General features: G+C 55.1%; 1 protein-coding gene across 3 annotated transcripts in view; it reads left to right on the top strand.

Moving 5' to 3' along the window:
* SLC6A6 (solute carrier family 6 member 6) overlaps positions 1-14,132 on the top strand; it is an 80,029-nt gene that overhangs the window by 41,517 nt on the left and 24,380 nt on the right. For all 3 annotated transcript variants that reach the window (XM_022562544.3, XM_089919786.1, XM_089919785.1), the window contains 2 exons: positions 506-740; positions 10,196-10,328. In XM_022562544.3, coding sequence (XP_022418252.1) covers positions 506-740; positions 10,196-10,328 — 368 coding nt within the window. The remainder of the gene's footprint in view (positions 1-505; positions 741-10,195; positions 10,329-14,132) is intronic.

The following is a 14,132-nucleotide window of genomic DNA, read 5'->3' as shown; positions in this document are numbered from 1 at the left end:
AGTTCCTAGTATGCCCTCATAAGATAATACTGTCATGATTATAATTGGCAGGGGTGGGAGAATGTGTGAGTCTGTTCACTCAGTCATCCGTGTAAATCTACCCATCCATCTATCCACTAAACCTTTCTTCCATTAAACTACTCGATAGTTAGGCAATCCATCTGTCCATCCAACCACCCTCCATCTACCCATCCACTCGTTCATCCGTCCGTTCACCTACCTAACCTTCCCTTCAACCACCATCCATACATCCATCCAACAAAGTGAATATCCATCATTCCAACATCCATCCATTCATCTATGCATCCATCTAACCATCCATCCGTCCATCCATCCATCCATCCATCCATCCAGTCATCCATTCATCCTACAGACATTTGCTGGTCACTGTTGAAGGGCCCCTTCTGGCCCCAGGCCTGCAGATTCCAGGGTTTTCTGGTTGAGGGTGTGGCTGTGGTGGATCTGGCCTCCCTCTGATGCTCCTCTCGCTTATCCACACTTGCAGGCATCGGCTATGCCTCCATTGTGATTGTGTCCCTCCTGAACATATACTACATCATCATCCTGGCCTGGGCCACGTACTACCTGTTCCAGTCCTTCCAGTCGGAGCTCCCCTGGGCAAACTGCAACCACAGCTGGAACACGCCCCAGTGCTTGGAAGACACCTTGCGCAGGAACAAGAGCCTGTGGATCTCCCTCAGCACCACCAACTTCACCTCCCCCGTCACCGAGTTCTGGGAGTAAGGCTGGCCTCGCGGAGGATGGAGGGGGCAGGGGAGGAGGCAGTGGACAGCCCACTCCCTCGTCTTCTCCCCAGGGATATGGGAGCCACTCTCTTGGGGCGGGGTGGGTGGAAGGAGGGGTACAGATCTGGAGATAAATCCATGCCTTTGGTCTCAGACAGGCCTGGACTCGAACCTCAGTTCTGCCATTTTACTGGCTGTTTGACCTCCAGCAAGTCACTGCCCCTTTCTGAGCCTCAGTTTCTTTAACTGTCAAATGAGGGGAATGAATCGTTCCTACACCCATGGGATCTCTGTGAGGATTGTTTCCCAAAGGCAGGTATATGTTCTTATGTTGTCTGAAAATGATGTAGTTTTCTTAATGTATTTTAGAAAAAATATAGTTAGCACATCAAACCTGTTTTTGCACAGAGAAAAATGCATATATGAAGCTGAAGTAGTTACTCAAGTCAAGAGGTGAGTAGCTAGCGTGAAAAATATGTTCAGTTAGCATTTGCCGGGTAACACCCATCCCCAAATTCAAGCAGCCATTTATTTTATTTGGCTCACGGCTCTGCTGTTTGGCAGTTGGGGCTGAGCTTGGCTGGGCAGTTCTGGTCTTTGCTGGGCTCCCTCACTAGTAGGTCAGCTGTAGGGCATCAGGGTAGCTCTTCTGGAAACTGGCTGGCTATTGGCTGGGGTGCCACAGGCAACTGGTCCCTATGGTCTCATTACCCTGCAGGCTAGCCTGGGCTTGTTCCTAGGTGGCTCAGCATTCCAAAAACAACAGATGGGGAAGTCCCAGTGCAGGAGCACTTTTCAAGCCTCTGTTTGCACCATTTTTGTTAATGTCCCCTTGGCCAAAAACAACCACAAGACTAACTCAGACTCAAGAGGTGGGGAAATAGGCTCTGTCTCTTCATGAGAGGAATGGAGAATTATGGGCATTTTTGCAGTTTTCCACAAGAGAGTCAGTAACTGCTGAAGTATACACATAGACCAAACATCAGAAAGGCAGAACATGGAGGCCTGAAGCTTGGGTAGCTCTTAGCTGGCATACCGGGAAGTCCTTCTAACACAGTGCTTGGAGATGAATCAAAAATGTATTAGTGCATTGCTTTTCCTGCTCCCCAAGAGCGATTAAATTGAGTGCTTAGTAGTCCCTTCGATCCTGGAAATAACAGATGAGGCCTTGCGTGGGGTTGAGAGCCAGGGGCAGGGGACGGTGTTAAGGAAGGGGGCGGCCCCTCATGATCGCAAATGAGACTCCCTCTCTTTTGTGTGTGGATTTGCTGCTTCAAGGTGTCTCTCCCCCTTTTAGAACCTGGCCCAGGAGCAGGCCCACAGAAGAGGGGGTTCACTGCTGGCTGGTCCCAGCCAAGCGTTAGGACCAGGGCTGGGGAATCTTAGGCCAGAAAGGGCCAGTCGGCCTCACTCAGGTGGTCCACGTCCGTCTCCTGACACGTGGGCCTTCAGTATGCGCTCACGAGTACCCGGGCTCCTGGAACTGGGGCTCTTTTCCATGGACATATTTCCCTCTTGCAGACAAAAACCATTACAGACACATTCCGCCCCCCGCCCCCCGCCTTGCTCCCCACCCTCTGGACAGCTGAGTTTATAGACAAAGAAATGCAGGCACTTCATTCTTCTTGCTTGAATGGGGCCCGAGACCACAGCCCTGTCCGTTCTCTGCCGTGCCTGGCACAGCCTGACCACCTAGGGCCCTGGCACTCACCCAGCTACTCAGGTGCCCACCGGGGCCTCGTTGCCTCAGGCATGGTTTGGCTACCTGGGTTGAAACCCTTGTTCTGCCATTTCTAACTCAGGCAGGTGCCTTTTCCTCTCTGGGCCTCAGGGTCCTCAGCTATACTTGGGGAGATCATAACCCTGCCCTCCTAGGGTTGTAGGGCCGCCCTAATGGAACAAGTTCATGTATGGCCAGCCCTGAGAGCCTGCTTGATAAATGTGGGCCATTACTCCTAATTTAGTGTCCTCATTGTGGATAAAACTGCCCCCTGGGGACATTTGAAACTCAACCTCAGAGGGACTAAGAATGGCCCATTCTCAGGTGCCCGTATGGTCCCGCTATTACAAAGGGGCTGTGCCCTGTGCCTCAGGCCCGAGGGCTCTTGGGAAGGAGCTCACGTGAGCCGGGAGGTCCTTACCCGTGCCTCCTCTCCTGCCTGTCCCCCAGCCTGGGCCCTCCTGGGGGGTTCTAGGCCTCCTGCCTTCCAGAACCCCCGTTCTGAGTGCCCGAGCTCCCTTTCCTGAGCCAGAAGACATTGACAGGATTTATCTTTGGAAACATCCTGGTCCTGCAGGCACCTTCCCAGTCCTCACATGGTCCGCATAGACTCGCCCAGTCCAGAGAATGTCGGCCGCCCGCCTGGCCGCCCCTCCCGCTCTAGCCTTCACACCCTCCCCTGGGCCCCGGCAGGGCTCTGTGAGCCCACCTGAACATTCACGCATAACCTTCCCTCTTTTTAGAACCCTAGGGAGGACTGGGGCCCACAGAGGAGAGGAGAGGACCTTCCTGCCACCTGTGAGAGCGGAGAGGCTGAGGCCACCTGCCTTCAAGGGCCTTCCCTTCTCTTGGGCACGAAAGAGGGGGAAGGAACGAGAACTCGTGTGGAATAACTGACTCCCGTGAGCATCGTCCCAGGGACTTGCCCCTGTCATTTCGTCCCATCTTTGCAGAGGCCCTTTAAGTAGGGAACATATCTAAGAATCATCCCAAACTCCTTTCTGCCTCAAACCCCACATCCAATTCGCCGGTCCTCTTGGCTCTCCGTTTAAAGCATATCCAGGGCCTAGCCACCCTCCCCACTTGCACTGCCGCCCTTCCCGCACAGGACCCCCTCATCCCTCTCCCGGCCCCAGCATGGCCTCTTCTTGCTCTCTCCACCTTACCTTTGCATCTCTGCAGTCAGCTGTGAATCCAGACACGTCATTTCTCAGCTTAGAACCCTCTCGTGGCTTTTTCCGTGATCATCATCTTGCCCAGCCAGGGAGGACTAAGTGAGTGTTTCAGCACTGAGTAAGTGCTCACTGAGTGCTGATTCTTATTCATTCCATGTTTGCATCCACCTGGCTGTGTAGCTTGGAGCAACGAGTCACTACCCTTCTGGCCTCATTTCCCCATCTGCAAATGGAGGGGCCATGTGCACTGGGCTTTGGGGGATGAGTAGGAGGTCACTAGGCTGGAAAAGAGAGAGGGAAAGACATCCTGGACAGAAGGAACAGCCATGCTGAGGCCCAGCGTTCGTGAAACACATGAGTAGCAGTGAGTCATTGGTTTGGCCGGAGGATAGGACACATGGGGCCAGGGAGAAGGATGGAGGCCTTGGATGTTAGGCAGATAAATTTGGGCTTTGTTCTCTAAGAGGGGGAGCCACGGAAGCTAAGGAGGAGGGAAGGGGAGTCATGTGATTGAATTTGTGTTTTCTAGACTTACTCAAGGAACACACTGGTGAGAGAGAGACTGGGACATATATTAAGTGCCTACTGTATACAGAGCCTCAGAGGGCTCAGCCATCAGTATGTGGGTTCCCTTTAAGGTGACACTTAGCTTATATGATTTCCCCTGAAAATAGCCACCAGCCCAGCAGTGACTACCTCTGGGATCTCCACTGAGAGAGAATTGCTGGGAAGTGACTGAGGTGTCGCTGGCCGGGACCCACTGGGCTGCTGAGCGGTGAGCATCCTCTCACGGCTGGTCTCCGGGCCCCTCGAGCCAAAGCCCAGCCCCGACCATCACTTGCTTCACCTCTCTCATCTGCACCAGACACGCGGGTCCCTGAGCTGGCCCTTCTTTCGGCAAGAGGCCTGACAGTGCTCGGGAGCCACCTGGGGTTCCAGATAACAAGACACCACAGAGCTACGCCTTCCTCCTGGCTCTGGACAGGAAAGGACCTGGTCGATCATCCCTACCAGCCCCTCTGCCCGCTCTGGTTTTACAAGAGGAGCTACTGGAGAGCCACGGGCCATGCTCCTGTCTCCTAGAGCAGGGACAGTGACTCTGGCCCGGGGTCCCTGCTGCTTGGCCTCAGTGCAGTCACCACCTCTCCAGAGCTCAGAGGTAGCGTGGTCCTAACACCTCACAGCCTGGCTGAGTGTTAAAGAGCTAGAACAAGCGATATGCTGACGATGGAGCCTCTGGGCGTGGCTTATTAGGTGGAACGCTGAGGACCAGAATGGTTAAGTGACTTACCCAAGGTTACATAGGCAGCTACACATAGCAGAGAGCTCAGCCCTGATCTCCAGTACTGGACGCCACCTCCAGGGTCTATGTCCCCACCAGCCATAAGTCCAGGGCAAGTCCACGGTCACAGGTAACATTGTGCCGTGTGTGTGTGACCCCACTGTCAGGTTACGCATGGGGTCTTCTCTTGGCCTGGGTCCCCACGCCTACCCCGTCTGCAGCACTAAAGCACCATCCTCAGCGGGAGCTGGTGAGATGTCCTTCTCCCTTGAAAGCCACCCGGGCCCCTGAGACAGTCATTTCACACTGGCTTTATAATTTAACTCTGAATCGCTCTGTGATGGGGAAGCAGAGCTTCTGCCCCCAGTCAGCCTCATCCTGCTCGCCCCTGCTCTGAGGTCACCTCAGTCCCGAGGGTCCTGCTTCGCCCCCAGCCCTGGAAGACGGGTGGGGCCAGATCTGGCTAAATGCCCTCCATCATCCTGGAGCCATGCCTTCCTCCCCGGTTCCTCCAGAGCCCCCTGGGAGCTCAGCACATATCATTAGACTTTATTAGAATCAAAGAAATGAGTCATATTTGCAAACAAGCCCTGCTCAGCCAATCTTCCCCTGCAGCTATCGGAAGGGAGAGACGGCAGAGAGAGCCCTGTGCGGCCCCATGCTTGGGGCGGATGGGCTCTTTTATAATTGTTGCCTCCGCCAGTCTCCAGGGAAGAGCCATCGCCAATAAATGGCTGGCCGGCAGTCAAAAGGAAACGATTTGGCCCACTCGGAGGACGTATTTACATCTCTGAGTGCCGGCTGGACGGCAGCGGGGCGGCCGACTCAAAACAGACGTCCAGGCGATTCTTTTTTGGATCCCACCCTGGAATGAATCATTACTATTCTTGGACAAGAATGCAGCTCACCTCTAGGTCTCCTCCTCTCTGTATGAGAGATTCAGGGAAGCCTGGGATGCTGGGGCCCCTCTCGAAGGGTAGCATGGTACCCAGTGCATGGGTGGCTGCTCCCCAGGGTGGGATCAGAAAAAGGAACCAGGCCTAGGGTTGATTTTTTTTTTAATCTGGGTAATTTCAGATGAATTACTGAACCTCTCTGAGCCTCAGTTTCCCCATCAACCAAATGGGTATAATTAATTTACTCAACTAATGTCTATTGAGCATTCACTGTGTGCCAGGCACTGTTCTGAATCCAGCAGTGGTCAAGAGAGACACAGGTCCTGCCTCCATGGAGATGACATTCTAGTAGGACAGACAGACATTAAACAGATGATACAGGTAAAATTGTAATATACAAGCAATGATAAGTGATGTAAAATAAAGCCAGGGCTGGGGAAGGAGAGTGACCAGGGATGCTTTTTACAGTGGGTGGCCAGGAAAGGCTGCCCTGGTGAAGTGGCATTTGAACAGAGACCTGAAGGTGGTGGGGTGGCATGTCATGTAATGAGTGGCCAAGGGAACAGCCAGTTCAAAGGTCCTGAGGCAGGAGCATGCTGGACCTGTTCAGGAAACATTCCAGAAGCCAGTGTGGCTAAAGGAGGAGGGGAAGGGGCCACGAGGATGAGCATTGAAATGGAACCGCTACACACGGAGCTTGTCCTGGACAGGTCCCATTTATGCCTATGGTCCCAGCCTCTTATTAATAGGCACCACCCTCGCTCTTTAGGATGTCTGGGTCTGAATGATAGAGTATTTGGTCACCTTATTCAGGGAGGCAAAAAGGAATGGGGCAGGTAGGTGGGAGCCATGGGGGTTGTGGAGCAGAAGTGGGGTGTCACCTGACTTGGGTATTGCCAGATTCTGTCTTAATCAGAACAGACTGGGGGTGAGAGTGGGGGCAGGAAGACCAGTGAGGAGGCTGCCGAAACAGCCCTGGGGAGCAATGGGGCCTGGACAGGAGTGGTGGCAATGTTGGGGCGATGTGGCCAGATTTGGGGTAACTTGTGCAGCCTCCAGGCGAGGTTAGGAGGCATTGGTGAGGGGCAGTGCACCACGGCAGTCCCTCTGGGGCACAGTACTCTACAGTGTGCTGAGCACTCCCATGCACCAGAGGGAGAAGGGTCAACAGATCCTGGTCTGTGCCTTGTGGCTGAGACTGTGCGGGCCCGACAGGGAAGGGTCCTTCAAACTGGGTCCCTTCAAGAAAGGGTTCAGATGGACTCACACAGTCTCCGGCCTCCTCGGCTATCCTTGAGATGACTTTGGAAAGGATGTCGGTTACTTTGGCCCCGAGCCTACGGTGGGCTCTGTTATGACAACTGCTGTTTGATGAGACAAGTTCACTCCATTCCTAGAATGTCTGCGTGGCCCCATGCAAGCATTTTTAAGAATTTAAAGTAATTTTTACAAAGGTGATATGAGCACGTTGAAAACATTCAAATAGTTTAAAAAACATATTCACTGCCAAGTGAGTCCCCGCACCACCACCCCGCCCCTGCATCCCCCGGGGCAGCGACTGCACCATTGTCTTGTGTGTCCTGCCAGAGTCTGCGAATCTGAGCACGTGTGCCCGCCTTCCGCACAGTGAAGCAGCCTCAGCACTGTTCTCTGTTCACTTATCTCGCCCCTGGGACGTCGCCCCTTATCAGCACACAGGGAGAGTCCCGAGGTCTTAAGGGCTGCGCAACATTTCGCCAGGAGCCTGCTCAGTGCCTGCTGGGCCCCAACCCATGGCCATCTGGATGGTTTCCAATCATTTGCTCCCTCCGACAGAGTGGAGATGAATCGCTGGGGGTGGACCCTGTCGTTGGCCACACCTGCAGATGTAACTGTAGGAGAGTCTTAGGATAGAACCGCTGGGTCACAGAAAACGTGCCTTAAACTGTCGCAGGAGGGCACCGCAAAGGGGACTGCCACCAGCAGTGGAGAAGCAAGTGCATGACTCAGTTTCCCTCTTGTGGCCTCAGTGGCTGGTCAGCTGCCCAGAGCAAGGCCATGTGGCAGCCTCCCGTCCATAGTGGGCACCACAGGTTTGCCCAGCACGGTGGTGGGAGAACGCAGAAGGGCACCAGTGACCTGAGCGCGGGCTGGGTGTGGTCAGAATTGGGGCTCTGGGGTTTCAAGCTCTTGGCCAACTTGCCCTAAAGGAGAAAAGGAAAGGCCGTCTTGTGACTGGGCACCCCCTCGGCATTGGCTGTGCGCCTGCTGTGTGCCTGCCGTGGTGTGTCTAGAGTCTGGTAGGCAAGACAGACTCTCACCTGAGGGCGACGTCCAGTGTGAGAGGACGGCCTGGGAGACAGAAGGACGCTGGTCGTCCGGAGCATCATGGGAGGCCTCCCTGGAAGCACCGGGATGGTGTGCCTGGCGGTGGAGCGGTGCCTACCCGACGCAGCCCATTCACAAGGAGTCCTTGGCTGCTGCCCAGCAGGCCCTGGGCTTTCATTGAAGGCGCCGAGCTCTGGAGGCTGCACAGGGAAGGGCTTTTTGTTCTAAAGCTGCTGTAGCTGCCAAACCCACGTGCTTGGCAGGGCCCCAGCCGGGACATGGTTGGCCCACAGCCTGCCTTGTGAGGATGCCCCCTGCCCTGAGGCTCCAGTGACCCCTGTTGAAGCAAGGCCTGGAGAGATTCCTTTCAAAGTTTAGGCTCTGTTTTCTCTATTAACCAGAGGGGCAAGGTAGTGGAGTCCAGAGAACACTGGCGTTGGGGATCAAGACAGCCCGGGTGTAGGGTGGCAGTTCTGCCACCTGGTGGCTGTGTGTCCGTGGATGATTGGTTCTCCAAACCTCAGTTTTCCCCATCTGTAAAATGGGGCAAGTGACTTCTACTCCTTGGACCAGATGAGATAAATTAGAAAAGCTCGTTGATGGAGCCCCTTGATGTCGGTGTGACCAGAAGGCGGCCTCACTTGAATGCCAGTTGAGGTGGGAATCTTGGATTTATTCAAGGTCCTCGTGTTGAAGCTTCTTTGGGAAAAAAGGAAAAAGCAATGAGAAAGTGTCCTGGGCCAGTGGGCCTTCCGAGCCCTGACCGTGGGGATCATCCCACAGACTGAGAGCTGGGGATGGTCTGGGGGCAGGAGCTAGTATTCGTGTTTTACAAAAGAGGAAACTGAGGGCAAGGTCGCACGCCCCTCCTGCCTCTCGTCCCTGAGACTGTGGCCCTCGAACCGGGAGCTGACTCATTAGAGGGAACCCAGCTTCTCCCCAGGGAGCACGAGCCCCCATCTCCTGTGACTCCTGTGACTTCGGTGGCAGTGGCCCCTGTGGACCGATGTCCCTGTGCTCGGCGTGGCTGCCCTTGGTCACTGCCACAGCAGTCGGAGCTCTGGGACTGTGGGGACACTTTCTGGGCATTAGGTCTCATGGTCTCTCGGCTGCCAGCGTCCTGCGTCATCCCAACCCGGCTTCAGAAGGCTCCTGCCCCTCGGGGGTGTGTCTGAGTAGGTGTTGCGTGCGTCTGCCTCGGTCAGCAAATTTCTTGGACTCCGAAGAGCCAGGCTCTGCCATGTGATGCTGGTCGGGGTTGGTGGCTGCCTCGTGCTGCTTATCCTTCAGACCGTCCACTCACCTCCTCCTGAGCCCTTCCCAACCCTGGCAGGGAGCAGGGGAGGAAACAGCACTGCTTAGGTAGGTGTCCGGAGCTGCACTGGGGTCTCTGCGCCACGACAGGAACAACTGCTGAGGTTTACCGACTGCTGGCTGCATCCCAGGCCAGTAGCTAATACTTCGAGTGGACTTTCTCCTAACCCTGTAAAAAGGTGTGTGAGTGTCCTGCAGCCACAGATAGAACAAACACTCTGCCCCCTTGAGGCTTACCTTTTAGTGAGAGATCCAGGTAAGAAACAGGGGCGAGTACAATAAAAGAGGGACAGGACAGAGAATGTTGGGGGAGGGTAGTTGTTCCCATTTTAGAGATGAGGAGACTGAAGTCGGGCATTTGGATAACTAGCCCCAAGTCAGTGGTTGCGTGGTGGAGCCCAGTTGGAACCCAGTGTTTGGCCCACAGTGGGCACTGAGGAAGGGTCTGCCGAGAATCAATCACACATGAATCAGCACTCGATTCACAGATGAGGAAACTGAGGCTTAGGGGTTTAACTTAACTTGCCCGAGGCCTGGCTGGGTAGAACCCAGGTTCGCCTGACTCAGGAGTCCAAAGCTATACCCTTGTTGGCCTCTCCCACGACTCTGTGACACAGGTGTTAACTATTTCCCTAGACCAATGGGATTCCACAGCTTGGAGGCAGGATTTGAGCCCCAGCCTGTTGGAATCCAGGCGTCAGCTCTCTCGGCCCCTGACCGGGCCCCGTCTGACTTGTGGCTCTGTTTGCTTGAAGGCGCAATGTGCTGAGCTTGTCTTCTGGAATTGACGAACTGGGCGCTCTGAAGTGGGACCTTGCTCTCTGCCTTCTCCTCGTCTGGCTGGTCTGTTTCTTCTGCATCTGGAAGGGCGTCAAGTCCACGGGCAAAGTGAGTTGTGCTCCTGTCCCTCCCCTGCCTCATGGAGACCGGCCCTCTGCAGAAACTGTCTCCTGCGCCCCCAGGCCTTCCTGCTCGGAAACCGGTCCTGATCAACCAGTCCTCCCAGCAAATACAGAGCCCTGGTTTGTGGCATTTGCCCACCTCATGATGTAAATATTCCCACCAGGTCCAATTACAAGTTATTGATGGTTCAACGACCAGCTAAAAAAATTCCTGAAATTGAGCTGTCAGCTCTCCTGAGCCTGCACAAGCTCCCACACACCACTGGTTCCCCATCAGGGAGTGGGCAGCAGTGTGAATGTTAGCAGATAACAAACCTTGGAGATGCCACTGATAAGTTAGCTGGTAATTGCATTGTTAATTACCAGCTCCTCTAGGACCACATGCGCCCTTGTAGCCTCAACATCCCCTGGGGGCTCGTTAGAAATGCAGACCTGTGGGCTGACCCCAGACCAACAGAATCAGAAGCTGCCTTTGAACACTCCCCAGATAATCCAAATGCACACTGAGGTTTGAGAAGCACCAACTGGGATTTTTGCTGCTAAATCAGATTAGCTGAATTACCTTACGGTTTGCATTTCAGCTGGTAGCTAAGATGTTAGTTATTAAGGAAAGCTTTCACTGATGATGAAATCGTTCGCTCACAACCGAAGTGTTAGTTGTATCTAAAGTGTCTGCTACTGTTTACTATATTACGTGATGACCAAGATGTTAGCTATTAGCAAAGGTGGTAGCTGATAATGAAAAGGTTACCTTGTAATTCAGGTTTTAGGTGTAGCGGTATATTGTCAATATGAAAATGTTAGCCTGTAACAAAAATGTTACCTGTTAGCAGGGCACAGCAGTTACCTGATAACCAAGACACTGGCTGATGTGACACCATAGTTTTTCTGATGACAGAAATCCGTGCAGAGGGTTCTGTTGGGATCACAGGTGTGAACCCAGGGCACTAACTAAGCCACAGCGAAGGTGTTGGCTGATCTGCCCTACGTGCCCCCGTCTATCATGCCCCGACCCCCGTCATTTGCATCTCGATAGGGGGAAAATCTCTTTAAGATCAAAAGGCCCTCAAAGGTCAAAAGAGTAAGTTAAGGTGGCATTTGAGGGACATCGATGGGCAGTGGGTGAAGTCATTTGGAGAAGGGGCCTTTGCTGTACACATTCACCCCAGACAAAGAGGCCCTTAGGCAAAGTCATGGATCTGAAGAGACCCCAACAGTACTCAGGGACACGGCGGGTAAGAGGTGGCTCCCCGGTGGTGGAGGCAGAATGAGCACAGAGGCCTGCGTGCCCACGCCCTCCGCCTGTTTCTCTGAATAGAGCCACCTGCGACCCTAAAACCCAATCTGGAAAGGAAGCGGGCCAGGCTTCAGAAATCTGCACAGGCACACCCCCGCTGACATCACCCACCCCGAGAGGCAGGAAGAGGGGACGTGGCGCATTCCCGCCGCTCCTTGGGACGCACGTCCTCCAGTCTTGTTCCATGTCCTCCACCGTCTTGTGTGCGAGCTGTTTCCTTACCACCTCTCTTTAAACAGTGAGGGAACTGGGCTGGGATTCCTTAATGACTTGTCCAAGGTCGCCCCTCCCTCTGAGCTTCAGTTTCCTCATCCAGAGATGGGTGAGGGTTAAAGCAAGCTGTGTCAGCACCCGGCACAGTGCTCGGCACAGACTGTACAGTAAGCGCCAGTCCCTGCTCCCCACGTGGAGGCGAGCCCATCAGGAAGCTCTGTGGACCCTGGTCCCGAGCAGTGCTGCAGACACACTTACGCACGCATGCTTAGAGCCTCTGCCATCTGCCGGGCGCTGCCGTGGGCATGGGGCCCGGGGTGCACAGAAAAGACAAAAATCCCTACTGTCCAGGAACTGACAGACTTGTTGGTTGCAACAAGGGGAAGGTGTAAACCATACAGGAGTCATTTGGCCACAAGAGCTATGGAGGAAAACAGGAGTGTCGGGTGCGGTTTCAAGGGGGTTGGCCAGACAAGGCTCTCCGAGAAGGGCGCTTCGAGGCAAGGATCTGAAGGAAGTGAGGGTGAGCCGTGCGGAGGCCCGGAGGTGTGAGTGACCAGACCCTCGGGGAGCCCCCAGTCTGATGGAGGAGCTGATGTCCCCTAGGAACGGTGAGCAGTGCTTGAGACACTTGCTGGGGCCGGAGAGTAGAGTCAAAGCGGGCGTAGGGCTGCATCGGGGGCGGGCTGAGGGACGTGACTTGCTAGAGGTCCCCCTGCCCGCCCCCAGAGACGAGGCTCCAGGCCCCCAGGGGCGGGTGTGGTTCCCAGAACAATAGTAGGGCCTGGGCCAGCCGGGAGAAGCCAAGACAAACACAGTGAGGCTCAGTGGACTTCCTCAAGCCCCTCCGCCTGCCTACCCGCCCATCGCCAGCCGGGACTTCCAGCCCTGGCCACAGACCAGGCTCGCAGCCGCCATGGGGGCTGGGCCCACGGGCAGCAGGACGGCCTCATCCTGGCCAGGGCCTCGCTCCAGGGGCTGACCCTGGTGTGGCAGGGGGTGGAAGGAGGGAGCGCCGGGTCCTGGGAGGCTCAGGACCTGAGTTCAATCACTTCGCCTCTCTGGTCCTCAGTTCCCTTTTTTGTAATATTCAGCCTTCTGAGGGTCTGACACTTGGCCCCGAATTTGCTGCCGCTTCATTCATTCAAGAAATGGAGATGATGGCGGCAAATGCTCTGTGGCACGTGTGTCCCAGGCACTGTTCTCAGTGCTGATTATTACTTATTAGTTCATTTAATCTCCTGATGCCTGAGGTATGTGTAGCTCTCACGACCATTTTACAGATGCGGAAACAGAGGTGCAGAGAGGTTAATGAACTTGCCCAAGGCCACACAGGTTGTCGTGGCCCCACAGGTGGGATTTGAACTCGGGCAGCCCAGCTCCTAGCCTCAGTGCCCGTCGCCAGCTCTCCGCCCTCAGCCCTGTGCTGGCCTGACGGTCGTGTCCGATGCGAGTCCCAGCACGTAAGGTCCAGGGAGGTGACACAGAGGCCCAGATCCTCACACAGGAAGTGCAGCTCTGTGGACCCAAATGGCAGTTTGGTCCCACACATGAGCACAGGTGCTGGCCTCTCCATCACCAGCCTCCAAGGCAGCTCTTCTGTCCAGTGCTTAGAAACAGGCAGGGGCGGCCGGCAGAGCCAGACCTGGTTTGGGGTTTCAGCTCTGCCCCTATAGCCTACATGACTGGGGGCCAGTCCTTTTCCCCCTCTGAGTCTCGGTTTCCCCTTGTGTGAAATGAGTAGCGGTACCCACCCCCCAACAGGAGTGCTGAGAGGACCCTCAGGACCTGCGCAGGCGCTGGTCCCAGACCCTCGGCCTCAGGTCTCTGGGATGAGTGACCCACGCTGCCCAGGCCTTCTTCTCAAAGGAAGCTCAGGGCAGGAGGAAACAAGCCCATCTCCCCCCTGCCTGGCCAGCCACCCTCTCCCGACCGTCCCTAAGGAATGAGGAAGCGTTGTCCTTGTAAGTTTCCAGGGCAGTTGGGCCACAGGGCTTTTGGGTCGAGGGCTCAGAGGAGCCACGGAGTTTTGCCAGCAAGAGTGGAAAAATACCACATCCCGTGGCAAGGCCTGCTGGGCACCCCCCCCCCCAGAGGCCCATTGGTGGCGGCTGGCACCAGCATCTCCCACGAGCATCCCCGGAGAGTCACGGAGAAGTTGAGAGAATGGCTCCCAGGGGCTTGTCCTCAGCGACAAATTCTGCAAAATAAGGGTGTCTTTCCAAAGAGGCGGCTTGGTGGCATAACCAGGCGGGCTGTCATGTTCTGGGTTTGGGGAAG

The sequence above is a fragment of the Delphinapterus leucas genome, chromosome 10 (genome assembly GCF_059928025.1).
Source record: "Delphinapterus leucas isolate spDelLeu-1000000601 "Yukka" chromosome 10, BTC_Dleu_Yukka2, whole genome shotgun sequence".
Lineage (NCBI taxonomy): Eukaryota > Metazoa > Chordata > Mammalia > Artiodactyla > Monodontidae > Delphinapterus > Delphinapterus leucas.
This window is presented reverse-complemented; position numbering and strand designations above follow the sequence as displayed.